The following is a 24,883-nucleotide window of genomic DNA, read 5'->3' as shown; positions in this document are numbered from 1 at the left end:
TTAATGACTTGTCTTTTCACTGTTTTAATTGTATCTTTTGATGAACAGAAGTCTCAATTTTAGCAAATATCATTCCTTTCCTTAACGGTTCTGCTTTCACATCCTGTTTAAGAAATTTCCCTCTATTGAAGGTCATGGAGATGCTCTTTTATGGCACTATCCCAATGTCTTACCTCTCACCTTTAGATCTACAATCCACCTGGAAGCGATTTGAGGTTTTTTTGTTTTTTGTTTTTTCCCTCCAATGTCCTACTGATCTAGTTGCCAGCAGTTGAAAACTCATTTTCCCCTACTATATTACATTGATGTCAGAAACTGAACATGTGTGGTTTGTTGCTTATCTGTATACCTTTTCTTATTCTTAGGGATTTATTCAGTTATTAATCTTTTCAAAAGACCAACTTTTCATGGTGCAATCCCCCCATTTTATTGATTTCTGCACCTATCATATTTCTTTTGTTCTACCTCTTTGGGCTTAAATTTTTATTTTTCTAGTTTCTTGAGATAGATGTTTAGTTTATCTCTTTTCAGCTTTTTATTTTTTCTTTCTAAAAATGCATTCAAAGCCATCATTTCCCTCTAAGACTGCTTTAACTATATTCCACAATGAAAATGTTATAATTCAATCGTCATTCTGCTCAAAAATGTTATTTCTTTGTCAGGTTTTTTTCCTATGGAAATTATGTGATATGCTTCTGAATCCATGGATCAAATATTTAGAGATTTTCCTTAACATCTTTCTGTTACTGATTTCTACTTTACTTTTATTATAACCAGAAAACTCTGCATAGTCTCTACACAATTTTAATAATTTGAAACTTGTTTGTGGCTTAGCATATAGTCACTTTTTATAAATGTTGAATGGACATGGGATGAATTTGTGGTATATATTTGCTGGATACTGTTTGGTGTATATTAATTAAGTCGTATTGGGTTATCATAATGTTTAACTCTTCTTTATCCTTACTCAGTTCTCTTCTACTTGTTTGATCAGTTAATAACAGATTTCTTAAATTCTCCAACCATTATTGTGGGTTTTGAAATTTCCCTTCTTAATTCCTCCATTATTTCCATTATTCCATATACCTTTGTTTTGTTTTGTTTTGGTACCAGGGATTGAACTCAGGGGCACTCAACCACTGAGGCACATCCCCACCCCTATTTTGTATTTTATTTAGAGACAGGGTCTCACCGAGTTGCTTAGTGCCTCACTTTTGCTGAAGCTGACTTTGAACTCAAGATCCTCCTGCCTCAGCCTATCTTTGAATAATCTTTATTCCCAACTATATCAAGATGATCCTCCAATGTTCCATCTATCAAGAAAAAGTAACACCTCAATGGAAGGTTATAAAGTCATTCCCAAGGCTTTTTATTTATAATCTCAGCATCATATGTGGAAACAGCATCAAATGACAAAATCCAAGGAAACAGGCAACAGAAACAGACCCACAGCCTATCTAGATCCTAAAATGAATGCACACATGCTTTAGGATAACTGTGACTAGTACATTCATGAAAATAGGAAACAAAATGCACAATAAAATTAGAATCTACTAGAAAAAATTCAAATGGAAGTTCTAGAACTAAAAATTAAATAAATAATCCAACAAATAAATTTGATAGCTGATTCAACACAACTAATAATATAAGTAATCAGATGAAAGGTAGATCAATAGAAAATAACTAGACTGAAGACATGAAAGGAAAAAAAATGAGAATGAAAATATAGAAAAGTGGCCAGACATGGTGGGGCACACCTGTAATCCCAGGGGCTCAGGAGGCTGAGGCAGGAGGATCATGAGTTCAAAGTCAGCCTCTGCAAAAGCAGGTCACTAAGCAACTCAGTGAGACCACATCTCTAAATAAAATACAAAATAGGGGTGGGGATATGACTCATTGATTGAGTTTCCCTTAGTTGAATCCCCAGTACCAAAACAAAAAAAAAGAAAGAAAGAAAGAAAGAAAAAAAAAAAAAAGAAAATACAGAAAAGTGTATAAGAGACATGTAGCATGGTGTAAAGGTCTAACAAGCATGCAATTGAAATTTCAGAGTCCGAGAGGAGAAGAAATTGGTCTGAACCAGTATTTGAAGAGATATTGGTTGTGTATTTTCTAAAATTAGTGAAAGGCATCAAGCCAGAAATTTGAGAACCTTACAAACCCCATGCAAAATCAATACAAAGAAACCCATCCATATATATTCACAGAAAAATGACTGAAAATCTTAAACCTAGCTGGAGGGTGAGTGGTGGCAATAGAGCAGCAGTAAGAGTGATAGCTGACATTTCAGGAGAAAATAATGAAACCCTAGGACAATGGAATGACACCTTCAAAATTCTGGAAAATAAAAAACCCTTAGAATTTAATATCCACTGGAAATATAGGTATTCATAAAGTAAGCTAAATTAAGACAAATAAAGATACATTTACAGAACAAAACTGAGAGAATACATCACAAAGAGATTAACACTAAAAGTGACGCTAACAGGAACTCTTTAGGCAAAAGAAAAATCATTGAGATGAATGCATAGTTTTGCAAGAAGAATGAAGAGCACCAGAAAAGGTAAAAAAAAAAAAATTAAAATTAAAAAAGGATAAATATAAATACATTTTGACTGACTGCTTAACACAATAATAATGCCCTATAATGTAAAAAATATTTGGTGAAGTAAATTACATGACAATATGATTACAAAAGGTCAGAAGGTCATGGAATTGAAATGTTATAATGTCTTAGAACTAACCAAAAAAAAAAAAAAAAAAAGCAAAACTAGTGCTATGAGGTCAAGGAGATGGAATGACAATAATAACCAGATTCCCCTGGGCAGTGGCTAAAATGGGGATCCCCTCAATGAACTTTCCTTCTCTCCAAATATTGACCTTTGAGTTCTGATGCCTTGGTTGCTGTTGGAGGCCTTCAAAAGCTTTCTTTAAAAGAAAATCTAGCTGTTACAGTTGTTCTTAGTAGAAGAATTAGTCCAGTACAAGCTATTCTTCAATTCTAAAATGGAAGTGTATCTCATTTAATTTTCACAATATCACCATGAATAAGTACTGTTAATTTATTTGTAAATATGGATTGTTATTATATGAATAGGCTTTAGAATGTGATTTTGAGATTTGATTCAGGCCACTGATGAAAATGCAAGATCTTTTCTTTTTAATTAATATCTGGAAAATGAAGTGGGAAAACCTTGAAAGATCTGATGACCCTAGTTTTATTTAAACTATTCCAGAACTTAGTAAAAGGAAAACTGCCAAATTCATTATATGAAGCTGGCATCATTTAAATTCCTAATCTGTAAAAAAGATGCACCAATATAATTTATGGATATATATACAAAAATGTGTAGACCAAACAATATAAAAACATGAAAAACCTATCAAACAGATCCAGGAGCACATTTTTAAAAGTATATCATGGCTAAGAGAAGCTAATTTTAGAAATACAGAGAGTGAAATATTATGAATTCCACTGTATAAGTCATCATGTTAATAGAGCTAAGAAGAAACTCATATGATCATCTCCATAAATGCAGAAAAAGTACTTGATAAGATTCAACACATATTTTGCTTTATTTTTTATTCAACAAATGTGTATTAAGCATCTGTTCTATTATAGCACTGAGGATACAAAAGTGAAAAAAAGATACTGGCTCTATCCTAGCTCTCATCCCAGTGAAGGGAGAGAGTCAATAAATAAATAAGTAAGGGAACAAGCTATTTTTAGTTAGAACATACACTTATATTAAAAACTCAATAAATGTATATTGATTTCATTAATAAAATAAAACTCAGGCCAAAATATTGCATTTTACTTAATAGGGAATAATGAGATTTTCTTCTGAATGTTGGAAACAGGATAAAAATGCTCACCATGTTTACAACATTTAACATTAGATTAAAGGATTATTTGAATCAGTAAGACAAGAGAAAGCAATTAAAAGTATAGGAATCGAGAAAAATAAGATCATGTCCTTTACAGATTATATAAATATGCAAATAGGAATCCCCAAAGAATCAATGGAAAATCTATAACAAACAACAAAAAATTAAGTGGTTATAAAATCAATATAAAAATAAATTGTTTCATCATATGTATATAAACAAAAACCATTTCAAAGATGTAATATAGGACAAGATTCTATTAATGATGACAGAAGATATACAAAAAAGACATATTCAATATGTATGTATAAGGAAAATTATAATACAATCCTTGATATTTATCCTAAAGAACTACAATCAGTATGCTATAGTGATACAGGCACATCAGCGTTTATAGCAGAGCAATTCACAATAGCCAACTTAGAACCAGCCCAAGTGCCCATCAACAGAAGAATACATAAAAAAAATGTGGAATATATACAAATGGAGTTTTTCTCAGTCATAAAAAAGAAAGAAATTGTGGCATCTGCTGGAAAATGGAACTGGAGAACATTATGTTAAGTGAAATAAGACAGATTCAGAAAGTCAAGGATGAATGTTTTCTGCTATATGCAGAAACTTGACCAAAACAAGGTGGAAAGTGGGAGGGAGCAGTATTCTGGAAGTTCATTTAGTTCCTTGAGTTATTTGAAGGGCTGACAGCCCATAACATGGATCCTCCATCAATCTCCACTTAGGTTTTTTACTCATTAGAGAGGTACAGTCAGGGAATATAACTTGGGTGGGGCCCACTCTTCAGTGCCTCCTAGCTTTCATCACTAAGGTTGCCTCCCTTTCCTGATCTCAAGAGGATGCTAGACAAGAACGCAAAGGTCTGAGGGACAATGCTACTTGCTTGAAAATCACTAGTGCAGAATGATCTTGGTTGCAGTGGTGAGGCAGTGGCTGTTTTTGCTTCCATGGCCAGCATGGACTTTCAACTTATTTTCAACCTAAAACTTTTTATCCTAAGCTGGTCATTTGTGATAATTTTGTTAATAATGAATACACAGCTTACATTTCCAGTTTTTTCCCTTTGTTACTTCTCACTGGTGCTTTTCTCTCATCCTGACCTCCCCAGCACTATCCTACCACTTCCCTTTTCTCCTGCTATTCTCTCTTCCTGTATTCCTGTCTGAAAACAGGAATACTGTTCTTCCTGTATTCCTGTCTGAAAACCTGCCCATTCTTTAGTGCTATTTTCAAAGGTTCTTTAAAAAGCACTTTTACTTATGTTTCCAGCTGAATGCAAAATAATGGTATTTATCATGGCAAATCACCCTTTGATTTCTCAGTAATTTCTATTTCTTCTGTATTTCCCTGTTCAACTGTGAATATTAATGCAGAGACTCTGTTGTACCTGGGTAATTTCTGAAATGGTTTGCTTATTGCACTGCACATAGCTGGCATCAAAAAGATGAGACTGAATTATGCAAATCTAAGGACTCAAATTGGTCCAGTGGCATGGACTGCCTCTCCAAGTTGTCCATAAGATCCGGTCTTTGGACACTATGAGTTGGGTATAATCAGTCATGTGATGAGGTCACTGACTCACGTGGAAGCAATGGTGATCTTTGCTATGACACCACAAATTGGAACCTGCTTTTGGTTATATAATCTTGGTCTCTAAACTACCTACAGACCAGGCAGAGAGGTGATACTTCAATCTGGAACAGTATCTGTCTTAACACTTGGGAACAGCCCAGATTCCACATAAGGAAGACCCTGAAAATTAACTTAGCTTATTAAAATTTGCATATAATTAATTAATATGTATTTGTGTAAGCCCCCATGGCAACAAGAGGTTTACATTTATAGGTGTGTGTGTGTGTGTGTGTGTGTGTGTGTGTGTGTGTGTGGTGTGAAATTGTAGACCCAACATTGCTGCATGTCATGTTCTTACTAGCCTGTTCACCTTTTTGTGAATATGTGACTAAAAAGAAGTGAGATATTTGCAACAATCTATAAATATAAATCATTCTTCAAAAACACAAGTCTCTCTTTTCTTTCAGGAATCAAGAAGCTTTGAAGTCACAAGAAGAGAAGGTAGGGGAAATATACTCATTTCCATTTTACTCTTAGTGTTGACATTTGAGAAGTAATTTGCTGAACCTAAGATGAACTTCAGACTGTGGACAGCCTGTTCTTTGAAATTTCATGTGGCCTTTTCTGGGAGCCGAGTGCTTAACATTTGGCTCTAGAGACTCAAGACCTGCAGGACAGGTTTGCCTGTGAGAACTATGGCTTCCATCTTCAAGCATCCAAGGTAGGGCATGGGGAACTGGCTCACTCATGAGCATGACCATGGTCTCTTAAGAGAAGCCTTGTTTTTGCATTTAATTTGCAGTCATTATTTGGATTCAATAAATGAAATCAATGTCAATAACAGCAAAAATTGGTTTATAGTTTGAGGTATTTCAATATCTGGAAAGAGATGCCACTGTGAAAAATATCTGTGATTAGATTTTTACAGCTTCGGCTCAATTTAAGTAGAAATAACCAATTAATTTTCCCTTTGAAAACAATTCCATGATGTTCCTTTTTCCTTGCTGACATTCCTCCAGCACATTTGTTTTTTGGTCTCTGAGGTAAGCATATGTGGCTGGTAATTTCAGAAATCTTTTAGTGGAAATAGAAATTTCCCTTATTCACTTTCAGTAATAGTCCCTATTAAGAGTATGTCTTTTGTGTAATTTGTGGAATCATTAACAATCATCTCCTTTTTGTAGGGCTGGGAATATGAATTCAAAACCCAATGTGAGTTCTTGGTCAGGAGTGTGGTCCTTGGTTTTCATCTTCACTGCATCCTTCTTTGTGTTACCGTCTCCAAAAGAGTGACAGGATTTTAAAAATATGAGCAAATTCCATATTGACTCCTAAATCTAGCACACATGCACGACCTTGTTAGTTCCTATGTTATTCAGCCCAATGAGAGACAGGCTGGTCAAATTGTCAATTTGTCTTTCTAGAGCTTGAGAACATAAACTTGCAGTATTATTTATAGAGTCCAATTGGTTGCTGCTGTCCATGGTGCTGAAATCCCAAATTTGAAGGATCTGAGTAACCTAACACTAGGATGAACTTTCCAGCTCCCATTCCCATTTGCCATTGTCTTTTGTTTTGGAACCATTGTCCTTTGAACTGTATCCGTAGTTGCTCCATGACTGCATTGTGTGGATATACATACAAAGTGAAACTGGATGAAGGTGGATGGGACAGGGAAGAATACTTTCACTGAAATTTGTGTTCATAAGGGAACAGTGACTGTAAGTTGTAGAAAAATAGCCTGAAGGAGAGAAGTTGACATGAACTTTGGTTTTGAATTATATTCTTTTCATGTCAGAAACCCTGAGTGTGAATATTTGGAATTAATTTGCGTTAAGGAATCACATATACACTTAACCTTTTGGGAATCTTGTGCTACTGTCCTTGTGCTGTAAGTATCTCTAATAAAGCTGGGTTTGTGGAAGAACCAGATATATTTTCATTCAAAGGCTTAAAAAGTCATGATTGAACTTGTGACTTCAAATCTCCAGAAAAATGAGATTGTCCAAAGGAGGGACAAAGGCACAGTCAGGCTGTGCCATCCTTACCTACAACTTCCCTCTCTCTGGAAGCATCATCTTTTGCAGCTGGCTGACTGGGAACATATGCTTTGGGTTTGTACTGGCAAATTTGTCCTGACATATAAATTTCTTCCCTCCTATTATGAGCTAATGTCATTCCAGCTTGTCAAAGTTGAGCGTTTGAGTTCTTGAAAATAATTCAGTGGTTTGATGTCAATGCTTATAACCTGGCAGACAGGCAGGAAGGGTGGGACCCTATGGGTTAGTTCCAAATATTTGTGAGTCTGACATTTCACTGACACGTGTAGTGGGATTAATGTCCAGAATAGTGTATGAGTGTAAAAATTATAGAAGCTCTATGACTATTTCAGTAAATGATTAATTCTACAAACAAAAATAGACCATTATTATCTAGCAACAGACAATTCAGAATGGTTGCTTTCTCTGACTTGGGGAGGAGCAGGTAACTAAACCTCAGTTCACCAGGCCCAAGAGAGTTCAGAGAGGTTCAGAGAATATCTGGGTCTGGTCAGGCAGCCTCCTGACCAAAGAACCTATGGCAGTTTCACATTTAGGCTTGTTTAGTTTCAGCTGACTCCTGACTCAGGAGGAAACACTCCATTTGAGGTTTAGTGTCATGAATGGGTGGCCCATTTCAACTTCCAACTGTATGACCTTTGGAAACTCTTGACAATCTATGAGAAGTGAGAGGAACTAAGATTAGCCTTGGAAATGGACTGTGGGAGCTGGGGTTGTTGGGGTGAAGTGAGTGCCCTGTGTGCCTTATACCTGATTTTTGCCTTATTGCCCTGTCTTTCCCCCCAGCCCTAGGTGCATGGTGTTAATGCTCCACAGGACAAAACCTAACCTTCTTGCATCTGAATTACACTGTTCCCACAGCCTCCATGCTTTGTCTTTCATCTCAAATCCAATTCATTTTTGGAGTGTGTAGTTTTCCCTAATTCTCAGACATAAGGGTTCCTATCAGTTATTCATTTCCTGAAAGCGGAAACCCTCCACTCCATCATCCCCACGTTCCTTACAGCTCCAGCCCAGAGCTAGCAATGCTAAGCAATTATTTCTTGAATTCAGCACAAACTACCCATCTTCATTGTGTGCATGGTCTTTTCATTCTGAGCCTGTCTTGGTGAGACACAAGAGAGGCACTGGAATCTTTTGTTCTTGAAGGGTACTTTTCAAGACCTATTAAGTGATGCCCTGATGAAGTGCTTCATGTCCAAATAAGCTTGGTATTATAGATTGTCCCCAAAGAGATATGTTGAAGTCCTAACCCAGAACTTCTGAATGTGACTTATTTGGAAATAGGATTTTAGCAGATGCAACCAACTTAAGATGTATTAGGATGGACTCTAATCCAATGAGTTGCATCCTTATAAGAGGAGGAAACTTTAGATACAGACACAGTGGAGAATTCCATGTGATGATGGAGACAGTGGGTTATTGGCAACAGCCAGAAGCTCGGAAGAGGCAAGAAAGGATTGTCCCCTAGAACCTTCTGAGAGAGAGTGAGAGTATGGCCCTACCACCCCCTGATTTTGTACTCTCAGTTTCCAGAACTATGAGAAAATAAATATTTGTTGTTTAAGCCAACTGGTCTGTGAAACTTTATTATAGCAGCCCCCAGGACACTGATATACTTGGAAAATGCTGGATTCAATAACTTAAATTCATTTTTTGTCATTGTTTCTGTGATGTTTTGGAAGCAGAATCTCTCCTGGTTTTTCACATATTAAGTATGACTCGCAACAGGGAATTCAACATGCAATCACTTTCCAAAGTGTCCTCTGTAGGATTAAACAAAATGGACTTGGTTGTTTTTGGTGCTCAGGGTTAGCATTCCATGCAGTGCCCTTTGCAAACCCTGTTCTAGAGGGCCCAGGAAGGAGGAGAGCTTCCTCAGAATACCTCTTAGAGCAGAAATAAGGGAAGGACTTCAAGACCAATAGGGTGTCTCCTGCCAAGGTCACATGCCCTTCTCAGGAAGACAAAGCCATGGCTTCATGTGAAGAGTCTTACATTCACCTTTATCCTTATGCCCAGGATCTACACAGGCAAGGAGCAATGGTGGCTGTATCTTTTCTGCTTTTCAGCTCAGGTATTTCTAAACCTCTATTCAAACACCTAAAATTTAATTTCAACCCTTTATGAAGCTTCAGCAAGAGGTGCCAAGCTTCTCTCTCCAAAACCCTCCCTTTCCATTCTAAGGGCCCATGCTGATACTGACTGCCAGGAGTCATCTACTCACACCAGTACTTTTCTCTGACTGATTCCATCACATTGAATTACAGCCATGAGAGAACACTTGAGTGAGCTAAGCAAGTGGCTGGGATAATTCAGCCCTTGTCGGCCATCTCTGAGGAGCAGGGTGTATGAGAAGCTCCTCCAAATGTCAGTGATTGTGCTGTGATTAGAGACTGCAAGTTTTAGGATGGGCACCAATGTCACGTTGCATTATTGACCCTCCCAAGGATGGCTCACTCACTCTGGGTTCCAGCCCAGGCTGGCCTGGCCTGCCTTCCAGCAAGTCTGGGAGGGAGATTGAGAGGAGGGCTGCTAGGAAAGGGAAAGAAGGGAGTGACAGTCACACACAGCCCAAGTGGCTCTGGTTGCTCAGTCTGCTTAGCAATGCAAATCAAAGTAAACATAACCTGCCAGTCCTCAGTGGGAAACTAGAGGCTCACTTTCTGAAAACCTTGGAATTAGTCCCTATCTGGCAGCTGCCTCTAATGGCCCCTTTATAGTTCCCTGCATCTGGGTGAACTTCAGCTATCAAGAACTGCATCATGTTTACCATTAATTTTGATTTTGTTTAGCAGATGTTTTCTGGATCTCTCTGTTGCCTGCATAATCTATCTCAGTATAATGTGAAGTGGCTGACTCTCTTGGATGAAACAGATTAATAAACTCTTCGGTTCTTTTGAGGTAACTTCTTTAATGACTGCAGATGTAGGAAATTTAAAAGGAAGCCATCCAGAGTTGACGGTGCTTGGAGCAGTGGGTCTTTTTCAATTCAAGACTGCCATCTGGGGAAAGAGATGGAGTTTGCCTCCCCATTCTACCCTCACTTCTAACAGTATAGCATTGCCCATTCTTCTGGAGTTACTGGGCTAATGAAGTTGAGAGTGACATCTGTCTGTGCACACTCCTCACCCCACAGTATACCTAGTTGAACCAAGTTGAATGGGAAGTGGGTGGCACAACTGGGGTGTTCTGCTTAAGTATAATGGATCAGCATTCAGTTTTGATCATGATCAATGAATAGGTAGTAGCATCCCACCTCTCATTTATAATGTGACTTTGGGTACATTACTCAACCTTATCTGAAAACAATGGGGATGGTAATAGGACAGGCCATTGGTTTGTAGAAACCCAGCTTATGCTGACAGAAGCCTCACAGGCTCATGAAAGCGCAGAATCCAAGGGTGGATTGGACTTCCAGAAGAACTACTACAAGGGCTCTCACATTGTCCCTCGCCTTCCTTCTCTTGGCATGTTGGCCTCTTCCTGGCCACTTGCAGGATGGGTACAGGCAGCTACAGCTCTCAGTCTTGCCTGTTCACCAATGGAGAGGCTGAAACCATTTCCCTCAGAATGACAGAAGAAGAGTAGTAGCAAGGACTCAGATCTGCTAGGTTTGTATCTTGACTGTCTCTCTGAATCTATCACTCTGGCCAAGGGGCTGAGGGTGGTGGTGGGATAATGTACTGAGACTGACTGAGTTGGCATGTTCTCCCTTGGGGTTTGCAAAATCCTCCCGCTCCAACCACCGCAATGGAAGGAAGGATGATGGGCAGTCATGCAATCACAGCCTTCACATGGCCTCACAAAGAGGTTGAGGTGGTTGATGGTGCCCACGGAGCTCTTGGCACAGTGTGGGCAATGCTGATGGTGCGCCATGATTTGGCAGTTTTCATTATGTCTCTTCTCATCCTGCCTCTGCATATCTGGCATAGACATAGAGGACTTTCTTAAGTCACCAAGTCCATTCTTCTATCTCTAGATAGACTGACATGGGATTTTTGATGTTATAGCATGTTAAAATTTTCCACGAAGAATTATCTTAGCCCATTCTTATCCCTCTCCTCTGTCAAAGAATTTCTTCAACTTTCTGTTCAAATTATCTCATCACCATCTAGGTCACAATAAGAATGACCAAATCACATTCTTCTTAATGGTGCCTTAAAAAACATAAGGGCAAACACATATGAAACTTCTTACTCCAAATCAGGGTCTTTCTGGGTACTGGGGTCAGAAATTGTCCTCAAGCATCTCAGATACCAACTCTTCATATTTTATTTCAATTACTCTAACATAACAGACTCCATAATGGTGAAATAGTCTTTCCCAAGGACCATGACAGACAAGGACTTTTCCTAAAGACCTAACAGGGCATATGCTAGAGGGTTCTCCAGCTGCAAACAACTCCCAGGTTCTGTTCCATGAGGCTCTCCAAGGCAATCCTAAGTACCTGGACCTGGAAAGACCAGCCTGGACTAAGACAGCCCAAGTGAGCTGGGGTTCTCACTCTTGCCCTGTCCTTGAGCCCCTGATCCACAGGCCTTCCAGGTTCTGGATAAGCGACTATTCCATCCCATCCCCTGGTGAGTTTAGTGGACTTTGGGGTATACAGCTCAGGGTTTCTGATGGAGCCACTCACCCAAGACCACACAACACTCACCTGGGTGAGGAAACCTTGGTCTAGGGGCAGCTCTTCTGCTGTTGTGTAGGTATGAGTCTTGGAAAAGCAAGAGACAAGTCACTTCTTTCCAGGGTCCCCTGTTCCTGATGTATCTCTATAGAGTGGGGACTAAAAAGGCCTGATCCAGCTATGTCACATCTCCATTCTTCAGTCTGGTGAAATCATAGACATGGGACTTCCAGGTTGTTTGGCTATGAATTCCACAGTTCCAGGACACTTAGGTTTGTGAAGAGACAACACAATCTGAAAACAATGAGAAGCAACACTTAGTCCTGTTTGCTCTTCTTCCTCGTTCCTTGGAAGTCTCATTCTACTTGGGGATTGACATTGAAATATTTGGTACCTATCTGAAATTTGTGGGTTAAGAGTCATATTCTCAAAGAACTCATGATCCCTCAAAGGTATGAACCACTGCAGATTCCTAAGTGCCATAAAATCAGCTCTTAACAGGATAATGTCACCCTGAAGCACACTGATCCCACCCAAGGCTCAGGGTAGAAGTTGAGGATGGTCCCACAAAATTGCTGAGGCCCCTTCCCCACCTAGGAAGCTTATCTTTCACATTTCCAGCAGAAGTTAAGGTTGCCATTTGTCATCTCAATTCCTTGCCTGCTCCTCAAGCCAGAAGGAGTTTCCCTGCTTTTCAGGAATGCTTGAAATCTGCTCTGTATAAACACTGACGCCCTTTTCAGACCTCATGAAGCTGTTTGCCCTGGCATATTAATGTGCCATCAGCAAGCTTCTGGGGTTAATTATCTGTGACTTTTAAAATCATTTGTTTCTGTCTCTGTCTCATTGCTGCTCAGTACTTTCTTTATTAGCAAACAGACCACAGAATCCAACTGACCATTATGTTCTAATTCTCTTCTTGTCATCAAAGTTAGTTCATCTCTTAAAAACTCTTTAAAAAAAAGCAAAGAAACCCTGACAAACCTGCCTTCTCATTGTTTTCAGATTGTGTTATCTCTTCACAAACCTTTAATCTCTGCTTTGGCAGGAGTACAGCCAAAACTAGAAGTAGTCTATGGGCTGAGAGGTCTCCTCTAAATTAGTCAGACTACCAACATTCTCTTCCCACAGATTGGCCTCACTCACTCCTAGGGCTCCCTGCTGCCAGTCATTGCCTTCCAGGGTACACACACTGGTGAAAGAGTCATAGTACCCCTGAAGTGTCCTTGCAGGTCAGGTGACCAGAATTGGGAGATCCTGTGTGCTGTAACCCACCCCCATAGGTCTTTCCTATGCTCTCATTTGAGTTATACTTCTTGGCTACAGATTCATTTAGTTCCCAGAAATGTTTCAGGGCCTGCACAAAGAAAATTTTGCACAGTATTAAATTTTATAGAAGGGCAAATGAGCTGAACTTGCCTTGAGCTCTCCAGGTAGTCAGGGCACATGTCCATAGAAATGGGCAGGTGGGATGGTCACTAACCTGGTGGAATGTTGACAGTGACCTACAGCCTCTCAGGACAAGGTGGCAGCCAGCAGCAGGACACATGGGCTGGTGTATTCATGCAGTCAGCATGGTCAGGTGGTGCGCAAAGCTGGCTTACCTGTGAACCAGATTCCACCTTCCCCGTCCTCTGGAAGCCACAGCCTCTCAGATCTTTGTGCGCCCCTCCGTTGCTTTCACCTTTCACTGCCTCAAAAGCAATGTCTGGGAGCCTCACTGGACAATGACTGTTGGAAGGAGAAATAACTCCCATGGGAAGTGGCACTGTTTTTATGGTTTATTGGTTGCCAGTGGAACTTTCCTTGAGTTGGATGGAGGTCGCTTGGTGTGCAGAGACAACAGGTCATAGCCCTTTGTAGTCCTTTGTTGAGAAGATGCACAAGTGTCCTACAGACAGGAAGGCTTACCTGTGTGCCCACACCATGGCAGGCCACTTCTTAGGTGGGTCCACAACAAAACGTGAGAGCAGTTGCCCAGCGTAAGCAGCTCGGAGCCTGGAGGAGCAGCTCTTCCGCTGTTCCGGTGGAGGTGAAGCCTCAAGGTCTTTTCTCCAGAGGAGGTCATCTTGGCAGAGGGTCTCCTTTTGACCCTCAGTGGTGCATTGTGTCAGTGGTGACTTCTTTGTTTCAAATAACAAAACCCTACTGAACTAGCGCAAAGAAAAAAGAGGACTTATTGAACATATGGAATTGGTTAATCTGGCAGGAGTGAGGGATGTTGGCTGTAGGCACAGTTGATGTGGGACCCAAGGATCAGACTTTTCTCTTCATTTTACTCCTCTTAGCTGAATCCCTACTGTGAGTGCCTCCCTCCCTCTTCAAAATCCCAAGTGCAATGGACCAGAGATAGCCTTTGCTATGCTTTTTCCCACAAAAGTGCTAGGGTTCTCTGAGATTGGGCCTGCTCAAGTTGTCCCCGCCACCTCCCATCAGTGACTGGGGCTGGGGCATGCCCTAAGCTGCTGGGTTCAGGAGTTGCCAGCCCATCATGACCCTTAGATCCCTAAGTGACAATCAGTACTGTGACTGAATAGGGGACATTGAAACAGGAAGGTTTAAAAAAAAAATCCTTGTGTATATTACCAGTTACTTTATTATTTTGCATCTGGGTGTCAGTTACTCCCTCCACTCACAAAGGGCCTTTGAGCACTTCCAGGTTGATCTAACATTCAGGAAACCTTTCTCTAGCCCTTTGAGAGGAGGATGTTCTCTTCCCATCCTTAGAGAAGGAATTCAAGGCCTGGGGATTAAAATGCTGACCCCAGATCATAGAAGCATTTAAGGGAATACAAGTTTGAACCCAGATCTTAGGGGACAATTTCAGGGCATTTTTTTTAAATTCGTCACAGCTGCCTCCAATGATTGGGTCTGCTGTTATGCTCTCCCCTGTGAAGGATACAGGATGACAGGTGTAAACTGTCCATTTGGACCCCCATCATGACCTCTTTTCTCTGGCCCTTTAGCCAAAGCGTATGGGATCAAAAGTGAAGGGGCAAATTCCTCTACCCACAGTGGCTTCTTTTCTTTCCTTGATGGCAATTTTCAGAAACTTTTATTTTCCATTTGTCATAAAAGATCCTCTTCTTTATGGGGAAGAGGAACGGGGGGGCTCACTGGGCTGGCTGCTTTGAAGAAAGCATTTGGGAGTAGGGGTTAGACAAGGACTCAGGTTGGGAACAGAGCCTTCCCCATAGCCAGAGTGATCAGGAGCCACTTTTTAAATAAGCAGTTTTCCGTTTGTCTGTGTATGTAAGACAATTTGGGAGCAAAGGCTCACTCCTTTAATACAAATTCTGTAGATGAGAAGGTTCTTAATGGAAACATTTTCACAGTCTCTTATTCAAGCCTCATAAATGCCCTTTGCGACAGGCACTACAAATCTAATTTGTAAATAGAAAAAAAGATGGTGGGGGGGACTTTGAACTCTGTAGGAAACTGATCAAAGAACTAACACAGACTTCACTGGCGTTCTAAAGGAGATCACACATCCTCTGTGGAAATGCAACAATGTTTGGACCACTCTGGTTGAAACATTCAGGTTCAAAAAGTGGACTCCTCATTCTGCAGTTGATGTGCCACCGGGTTAGGGGGACCAGATAGGGAGCTCTCTCTTGTTGCTGCTTCCAGAGAAAAACAGAGACCTCCAAGTTCAGAAGAAATAGACCTTAAAAGAAAATTCACAAGGCTAGGAAATGAGTGGTGGGAGTCCAAGTGCTTTTGGATCTGTTTGTTTTACTAATTTTAGTGGTTGCTGGCTCTTTCTTTTTGCTGGAAGCAACATTCCTCTCCAGCTGCTTGGCTGCTTCATTGAATTTCTATCCTTCATAGGAGCCACTGCATATTTGGACACAAAATGGGAGTCCTGTGGCTAGAGGAGACGTTTATTTGTTAGGGTCAGATCCAATCTCACGCTTAGAAACCAGCTAAAAATAAAATGAGTCGAGGTTTGGGTTTATTCGTTTTTAAAGACAGTAGGTCTGTAAAGCTGTCTAGCATATCACTTATCCCTCTTTATGCAGAATTTAAAAGAATATGTCATACTTGGATGGTATTACCAGGCTGCTTTTTGCTTTCAAAGAGTTTCTCATTTCTCCTCTTATTTAATACACTCAAGAAAATCTGTGGAAAAAAAGAAAATCTGTGACTTAGGAAGAGTGAATATGTTATCATTGGTAATTGACAGAGGAGGAATTTGATGCTCAGAGACTGCAAGGGACTTGCCTTAGGTCACACGGCTAACTGATGTGGAGTTGGAGCTCATGACTGCCAGTTCTGTACCCCCAGGTTTCCTCTATAAACATGAGCTTATGATAGAAGTTTTCAAATTAAGACTCAATGGGAAAGTATGCCGTTTTAGTCTTTTTTAAAATAGTTATTGTAAAGGTAACTTTTCTCATCTGTCAATGTAATGATCCCATACCTTGGGGATTCAGAATATTCAAAATGTGTGTGGAAGAAATAGTAAAAGTTAATCATTTTCACAGTACCTGTCTGTAGTGAGCTTTAATTATCACTTGACATATTTCATGGTTTAAAATGATGACAGTTTAAAATAGAGCCAGTGAGAGCCAGAAAAATCCATTCATTACCATGTGTCGAATGCTGTATTAGAGTAACCCCCCAATTCAGATAATGCCCGGATAGACAGCTCTGCAGCATTTTATGATAGCTACAGATGTCCCTGGGACTGAAACCGGATCTGAGAACTCCATTCTGATTGTGCTGGGACCATCCACAGGCCCTTGGCTGAGGCCAGACCTGTGACGTAAGTCTGGTACCATATTTCAGATGCCGAACCCCTGATGCTCTCCCTAATCCAGACCTCTTCCTGGACTTCTGCAGCACTGCTAATGAACAAGATAATTCACATGAAGTGTGCTTTGCGTGAATAAAGGAAAGCCAGGCAAACTACAAAGTGACAGATGTCTCCCGGTGCCTCTTGGGAAATTGTACACCTTTCCAAGATGAGAAGGTTGCAAGGCAGCTTTTTGTTGCTGTCCTTGTGGTTTCCTACGTTCAGCCCCATCTGTGTGTTTAGGAAATAATTGAATAATTGTTTCTTTCCCCAAGAGATTTCTGGAAGTGGAGCTGTCCAGAGCTGACCCGTCTGTCCAAATTTCACATTTCAATTTGGAGAGTCCTGGGAGAAGGAGCAGATGAAGCCATCTCAGAAATGTAAATGCTGTTTGACACATATTAGCTGAATGCTTATCCATCGCTGACAGCAGGATCCATTAGGACACGGGTGTCACAGGTCAGAGACACCTGGAGTCTAGCAGAGACATGCCTGTGGTCAATCCCTGTGGAGGAGATCTGAGAGAACCCTGGCAATGCACAGCACTCTGGTCTAGGTGCCCCCAACTTCCCCAGGTCCACTGCCCAGGTTTTCAAAAGTCAGTCCCATAGCAGGTCTTCATGGTATACCCTCTGCACCAAGCAGCCTGCCCGAGTGCTGGGTATGGTGGTGACCAGGCCCCTCTTAGATGTTCTGATCCTCTTCTTGGCTCCACCATTCATGGAACCAAACTAATTTCAGATGGAAGGTCCCCACAGGCTCACGGGCTTGAAAGGGTTAAGCAGCTTGTCTGAGGTCTCATACCATGAGTAGCAAAAGTGAATGTGCACACCTGAGCCAGTTCTTAGGCTTCTGGGCGCTCTTCCCTTCTTTCCTTGTTCCTGCCTTTGAGGCTGGGTTTTCCCCTCTCTCCAGGATGGCACTGTGTCTGATGTACCCTAGATACTTCACCACCATTTTCCAGTGATGGGAATTCTGGCTAACTGAATGTTCTAGCCAAGTTCTCTGTTATCATTTCTACATATTTTGCTTTTCTGCCTTAGGGGAGAAGAAAATACCGGTCCTTTTTAAAGCCTGTGCCACAAGCCATAAGTTTTGCTGAGTTAATTTACTTTAACAGTAGTCCAATGTGGCCGCATAGCATGGCCCCTGTCTTGGCAATGAGAATACACAGGCTTTGAAAGACTTGGTGCATTTGTTGGCTGCATGTTTGAGTTTGTTGGTGGCTCTTTTGCTGATCCTCATTGTCCTAAACCTTCAGAGTCCTTTGAGGGAAGGTCTTCCTGCATCTCACTGTTGTATCTTCCCTAGAACATTTGTTCTGATGACCCTGGCTCCAAGGCAAATCTGCAAGGCCATTTCTAAAGGGACTGTCTTGAAAAGCTTAGGGATAGCAGACACATCTATAGCTGTGCCTGATGGAAGTGGAAGTGATATGGCAGACTGAGGGAAATGGAAAAGGAATGTTTCCCTAGCAGTCACTGTGAAGCTGCTGCAGAGACTTGGAATAGTGGTGGGGATGCTAGTCCAGGCTGTGGGCCTCAGACAAACTGGGGCTTCCTCCTTCCTCCTCCTCTTCTTCTACCTCTTCTTCTTCTTCTTCCTCTTTCATTTTTTTTCAATTTAAAAAAATATATTTTTTTTATGATGCTGGGATGGCATCCAGGACCTCATATGAGCTAGGCAAGCAAGCACTCTACTGCTCTACTACATCCCTCCCTTGACACCACCAGACTCAACCTTTCTCATACACCCTGGGAGGATAGAGGCAGAATTCCATTTTGTGCCCAGGTTACCCAATGGCAGTCTTGAAGTGGGTTCTATGTTTGAAGCACAGGGAATGAGTAGCAAGAGCAGGAAATAGCCCAAGGGTGCCTTGCCTTTTGCCCTAGAGGTGCTGGGAATTCTGTGGTTCTACTCCCATGTTCAAGAGGTCAAAAAAGACTTTTGTCCACACATGCCTCTCCTGTATTATGTCAAAACCTCAAAGGTATTAGAGTTTCATCCCCCCTTTCCCTAAGAACACCCTCAAAGTCATTTTGGGTCCTGTAGGAGTTACAAAATTTCTGCCATGCCACATCAGATCCTACCTAAGGAACTCCCCAAGCTTGGGGTCTCTTGTAAGAAATCCAACATGGTCTTCCCCAAACCTCTGAACCTGATTTCTGCTCCATATTTGTTTATATAATAAGATGCAGACCAGCGGCCCATGCTACAGCCTGCAGCTATGTTTTGTTTGACTTTCAGTGTTAGCCTGTGGAAGATTTTTGGCTTTTTAAAGTTAATTTGACTGAATTTGCCATCCTTTAAAAATAAGGAAACTTTACATAACTATCAAAATTCGCATATTATCTTGGAAAGTGAGATACTTGGGCAACCCTGGGCTGATTCAGCCTCAGAACAACAACTGGCTGAATTAACAGTGGCCATGTCCTTAGAGTGCGCATGCTTCACCGTTGACCACAGTCCACACCATTCTGTATTCTGTAGCACATCCCTGATACTGAGTCCAAGCAGTAGATATGGTTCTAAATATAAATCTGGGCAAATGGAAATTCCTAAAGAGCCACAGTCACTAAATTATCTGTGTAGCCTTGTGAGATATTTGAGTTTCTGCCCCCTGTTTTGTACTCAGGTCTAGAATGGGTCAATCATGGCACAGCAGAAGCAGATGTCAGGAAGAAGAAAGCAAGGGGGAGGGCAGCCAGGGAGTTTAGCAGAATGGCTGAAGCAGTCCTTATCTACTGCTTTTCATCACTGTGACAAAAATATCTGACAAGAACAACTCTCAGGAAGAAAAGTTTATTTTGGCTCATGGTTTCAGAGGTCTCAGACCATAATCAGATGAGTCCCTTGCTCTGAACCTGTGGTGAAGCAAAACATCATGTCCAAAGGACATGGTAGAAGAAAGATGCTCAGCACATGTAGCAGGGAAATCAAGGAAGAGAGAGGTGCCAGGGAAAAGATAAACCCCTCCAGAGCACATCCCAGTGACCTGCTTCTTCTAACTAGGTCCCACCTCTCAATAGTCCATTCAGCCATCAAATGGATTAATCCACTACTGAGATCAGAGCCTTTATGATCCAGTCATTGCCTAAAAGTCCTGCCTCGAACCCTTGCTGCATTGGGGATCATATTTTCAATACATGAACTTTTGAGGAACATTCCAAATCCAAACCCATAATACCTACTCAGCCCTCCTTGGGACTCTTTGAGGATGCAGCTGTCTATTTTGTCTTGGTTTGGACAGCTAAATCTTCCATCAGACTGTCTTACCCTCTGATATTTATTCCTCGATCTGTAAGCATTCACCTTAGGCTATCAGTTTGCAAGGGAGCTCTGGATTTGGTAATTAATAAGTGAGCCTCCTTATGTCAGCTGTATGTCTTTAAAATGGAGAGTTGCTTTAAGCACTTGAGACATCTCATGTATAGTGTAATTACTTTCCAAAGATATTTCCAACTGATATTCTGTTATATCTAAATATACATTTACAGGACTCAGTAAACCAGAATAGCTCTAATTTATGTACTTTGGTTCACTGGGTTAAAAAAAGAGACATTTTTAAAGTATATTTTTAATCTGTGTGTTTATCCCAAATATGTTGTTTGGATCCTCCAGAATCAGTCACATGGTGTTAGAAAAATATTACACATGGTGTGTTCTCTGAGCTGATTTAGAATTTAATGAGAGATGACATCTCAACCTGAGCGTGACTATGGATAACTTTGAATCTGGGCTCAGAAGTGTCCTTCCTAGAGCTTAGAGGAGCTTATGAATTCCCTCAGTGTCATTTTCTTAATGTGCAAAACTCAGATGATAAACAGTTACTGCCCTTGTGTGGTGAAAATTAATGCCTGCTGAGTACAAGTATTGTTTTAATAAAATAGTCTTAATTGTTTGCTTTGTACATTTTCTGCTTTATTATTTTTACTATTTCTCTTGCCGCTGTAATTGGTAATTATTGAATTCCCATTATTTCTTTATTAGTCATTTTATAAAAGCTATCTTGTGATTTATCCTCCCTCCCACGCTTGCTTTTCCCCAAATGTCATTAACAGGCAGGAGGCGGGCGCATGTTGCTTGACTCTAACGGGGCTTGTGGTGCTGTGAGCAGCTTCGTACAGCTCACCCTTGCCTCTAGGATTGATCATTTCCAATTACTCGGCTGCTGTGCTGTGAAAGGACTTATATGAAGCCCAGGAGGTTTATTAGAAAAACATTCTAATAGTAATAGTAAGAGGGCAGGATTAACAGGGTCTGCATGGGGATGCTAAGTGTCCTCTCTATAGGAGAGAAGGGCAAGATGTGCCCTCTTAGCTGGGAGCAGGCACTGGTAGTGAAAATGACCACATCATGTGGCACACCATATAAAAGGGTAAGAAAATCATCATTTGTACATTGCAAAGAAGCCAAAATCCCTCGTGCCTACAATTGGGTACCTCTCTAACATTTCCAGCCACCATTACACAGGTACTGTCTCCTGTTCTGATTTCTCCTCTGATCTCTTCTCATCTCCTATCATGTTCTCCAATTTTTCAGAGTTTGTTTTCAAAATTATATATTATATCTATATTATGAATATCCTGAGTATGATTCAACTTACTGGTTATGTACTTTGGGGACGTGACTTCATCTTGGCCTTGGTGTTCTGGCCTCTGAAATGTCGGTAATAATTCCATCTACCCTATATGACTGTGGCATGATTAAACCCACATATGAAAACTTAGCATAGCACTGGCCCACCTTCTGAGTGGTCCCTATATGATCCTGTATTGTTAGCTATTATTCACCCACATTTGGAGCTGGGGGGCCCTGAGATTCTTCTAAGTGTGCCCACAATACTGGGAACTAGGATATCTCTGGTGAGCATTTGCTGAAATGCATTGGTTTGGGAAGCCTTGGATTTAAGCAGGCCAAGTTATTTTCTTTCACCACAACTAAGTAATCACATTTATCCACTGTTTCAGGAAGAGTAGGCACTAATAATGTGAAAACTCTGGAACTATTTGTGCAGGGTTTTTTTTGTTGTTGTTGTTTGTTTGTTTGTTTTTGGTTCTAAGGAATCTGCCAGAAACCTTAGCTGACTCCCCCACCTAAAACAATTTAAAATCATAGATAAAATATTTAAGCAGTCTTTTAAAGACTGTGAAAAATCAGGAAAGTAAAGAATTCCTAAAAAGCTCGGAACTCAGAGACAGTGGCAAATCAGGGCTCTGAAGCTGACTTTTGCTTTAAGAATATTTGCCCAGTGAAAGAGACCCTGAGCTTTAATTTTATGACCTTGAGGGGTATGGGGGACAGGAACTAAGCCTGGAACAGATGGGTCTTTTACAAATCCTCCTCCACCTACAGTGGAGACTCCAACAGACCCCAGTTAGGCTCCATCTCCAATGGAAAGGTGAAATAGAAATAAACATGCCCTGTCTTCCTTCAGGAAAAAGTGAAGGAAATTGCCTGCCTAAAACCTTGGTGGTGGGCCTAGGTAGGGGTCAAAATCTCTACTCTGAGGACAAAAACCACAAGCTGAGTTTCCAGCAGAATTCACATGACAGACTGGTGGGAGAAAGCCTCAAGCCAAGAATCAAGTTTAAAGCAGCCCTGATTGGGAGTGTTCCTAGGCGCCCTGTAAAGCAAACACAGATCCTGACCAGAATAGCTCTTCTTCAACACAGGCCTCAAATAATTTTGACATTCTGTTAGCCAAGGAATATGATGAGCTCACAGTCAAAATGCAAAAAATTAAACAGAAAGCAAGACAACAAAGTAAGAGCCAGAAGAAATGGAACTATAAAGTCTTCAGATATTAGAATTAATAGACATGGAATTTAAAAATATGCAGAGTATGATATAAAAAATAAGAAGGATGACTGAAAAGATGAGCAAAGAATAAGGTTATTATAAACTATCTTGATTATTGGGAAAATAACCACATCAAATGTCAAGAAATGAAAGATAATTGAAATTTAAAAAAAATAAATGCATATATTTAAGAGCAAATTAAATGTAACTGAAGAGAACTGGAAGATAGCTCTGAAGATGTACCCTAGAGTGCAGTCAGGAGGCAAGGCCATGGGGTGTGGGCCTCAGATAATGGGACTAAAAGGACCTCAGCACTTGTATTTGAGGTTACAGAAAGAGAGAAAGCAGGGCAAACAATACCAGAAGAGATCTGGCTGAAATGTTTTACAAAACTGAAGGACAAAACCTACCCTCAGAAACAGGAAGTCAAATAGCCTCCAAACAGGACAAAGAAATCCACACCTTTGTACATCATGAGGACAAAATGATCAGAAATACAGCCAGAGAGAAAATACAGATTTCTTGTGAAGAGACTTAAAATTTATTTCCCTATGGAAATCAGAAAGCAATGGAATAATATCTTTGGTGTGTTGAAATAAAATATTGGTCAATGTAGAATTTTAGGCCTATGAAACCATGCCCCTTACCTCTTACTCCTTTTTCTATTTTTCTGTTTTTGGGTTAATTAATCATTTCTTCAGTATACCCATTTTGATATTAATTCTAGTCTATGAATTCTTAAAACTAGATACTGTATTTTAGAATTCTAGAATTCCCATTTGATTCTTTCTTATAGGTTCAAAGTATGTGTTGAAATCCTCTGTCTTTTCTTTACCTCATGAATGGAAAGTGATTTTGAAGTCCTCTGTCTGCTGGTGCCAATATTGTTAGCACTCTGGTCCTGCTTCCATTGCTGATTTTATCCCATGATTACAGGTTATCCCTTCCTGATCTGCATGTCTAGACTCAGTATTCAGTCCCCCTTTTTTCCCAAGAGGTCATGCTGATTCTCAGCTCTAACCCTCTAATCAACTGGTCTTTCTGGAACCAGAAACAAATGACAGTCAAATTTTTATTAGACCACTGGAGCTCAACTGCCTGAGAGCCCAGGATGTTTACCAATGTCTCAATACTTTGAGTCAGAATTCCAAACTATTCAGTGCTGTGCAACCTGTCAAACCTCTGTTCAGCTTCTACCTCCACCCAGAGATGTTCTCTTCCAGGCCCTGGAATCTGACTACTGTACACATAGCTTAGGATTTAACTTAGGTCAAAGAGAACTCTATTCAGAGACCTGGGGGGTCCTTTTCTGCTGCTCTCTCTTCTGAACTCAGATCTCCAAATTCCCAGCTTCCTTAGCAATCTCAGGCTCTGTTGTCTTTTTCATCTGCCTTATAAGGCTGCTGCAGTTGAGCCCCACTTCCCTGTGCCTAGGTTTGAGCCATGAAACCACTGAAAACTGCTCTCAGGAAGGAAACAAGGGTGATAATGGGACTTACCTCATGTGTCTCCACTCTTTCCAGAGTTGCAGCATGAAATATCTGCTGACTAGTAGCTAAAATGATTATTTTATAGTTCTTGTCTAGCTGTTTGGTGTTTTTGGGCAGGAGGTAAGTCAGATGCCAGCCATTCTATTTTAGTCAGAGCCATAGATTAGCAAAGTCTCCTTGATGTAAAATTTTATACCATCAAATATCTTTGAATAAAAATTTTTAGAGAACATTTCTGAAAAAAAGAAACAAAAGGTTTGTTAATATACCTTCATTAATGGAAATTTTAATGGAAGATGTTCAACAAGAATAGAATGGTAAGATTCTAAGAAACTCAATGAGATACTTTATTTAAATATAATACAAGAAAGGACTGGAGATGTGGCTCTGTGATTGAGTGCCCCTGAGTTCAATCCCCAGTACCAAAAAAAAAAAAAAAAAAAAAAAAAAAGAGAGAGAGAGAGAGAAAGAAAGAAAGAATAGAAGATCTAAGATGCAATAAATAATGAGCAAAGTAAGTGGAGAATACTTGGGTTAATTTAAGTACTAATTACATGAAATAATAATTATGTCTCATAACTTTAAAAGTATGGAAGAAATATGTGATACTATAGCATCTAAGCTAAAAAAA

The 24,883-nt window shown here is 40.4% G+C and overlaps 1 protein-coding gene across 1 annotated transcript in view; it reads left to right on the top strand.

The window, feature by feature from the left end:
- Positions 1–24,883, top strand: part of FSTL4 (follistatin like 4) — a 399,917-nt gene that overhangs the window by 20,652 nt on the left and 354,382 nt on the right. The window contains exon 2 of the mRNA XM_079144143.1: positions 5,940–5,973. Coding sequence (XP_079000269.1) covers positions 5,940–5,973 — 34 coding nt within the window. The remainder of the gene's footprint in view (positions 1–5,939; positions 5,974–24,883) is intronic.

Source organism: Sciurus vulgaris, assembly GCF_902686455.1.
Source record: "Sciurus vulgaris genome assembly, chromosome: 6".
Taxonomy (NCBI): Eukaryota; Metazoa; Chordata; class Mammalia; order Rodentia; family Sciuridae; genus Sciurus; species Sciurus vulgaris.
The sequence above is the reverse complement of the archived record's forward strand: the minus strand, read 5'-3'. Positions and strand labels throughout refer to the sequence as shown.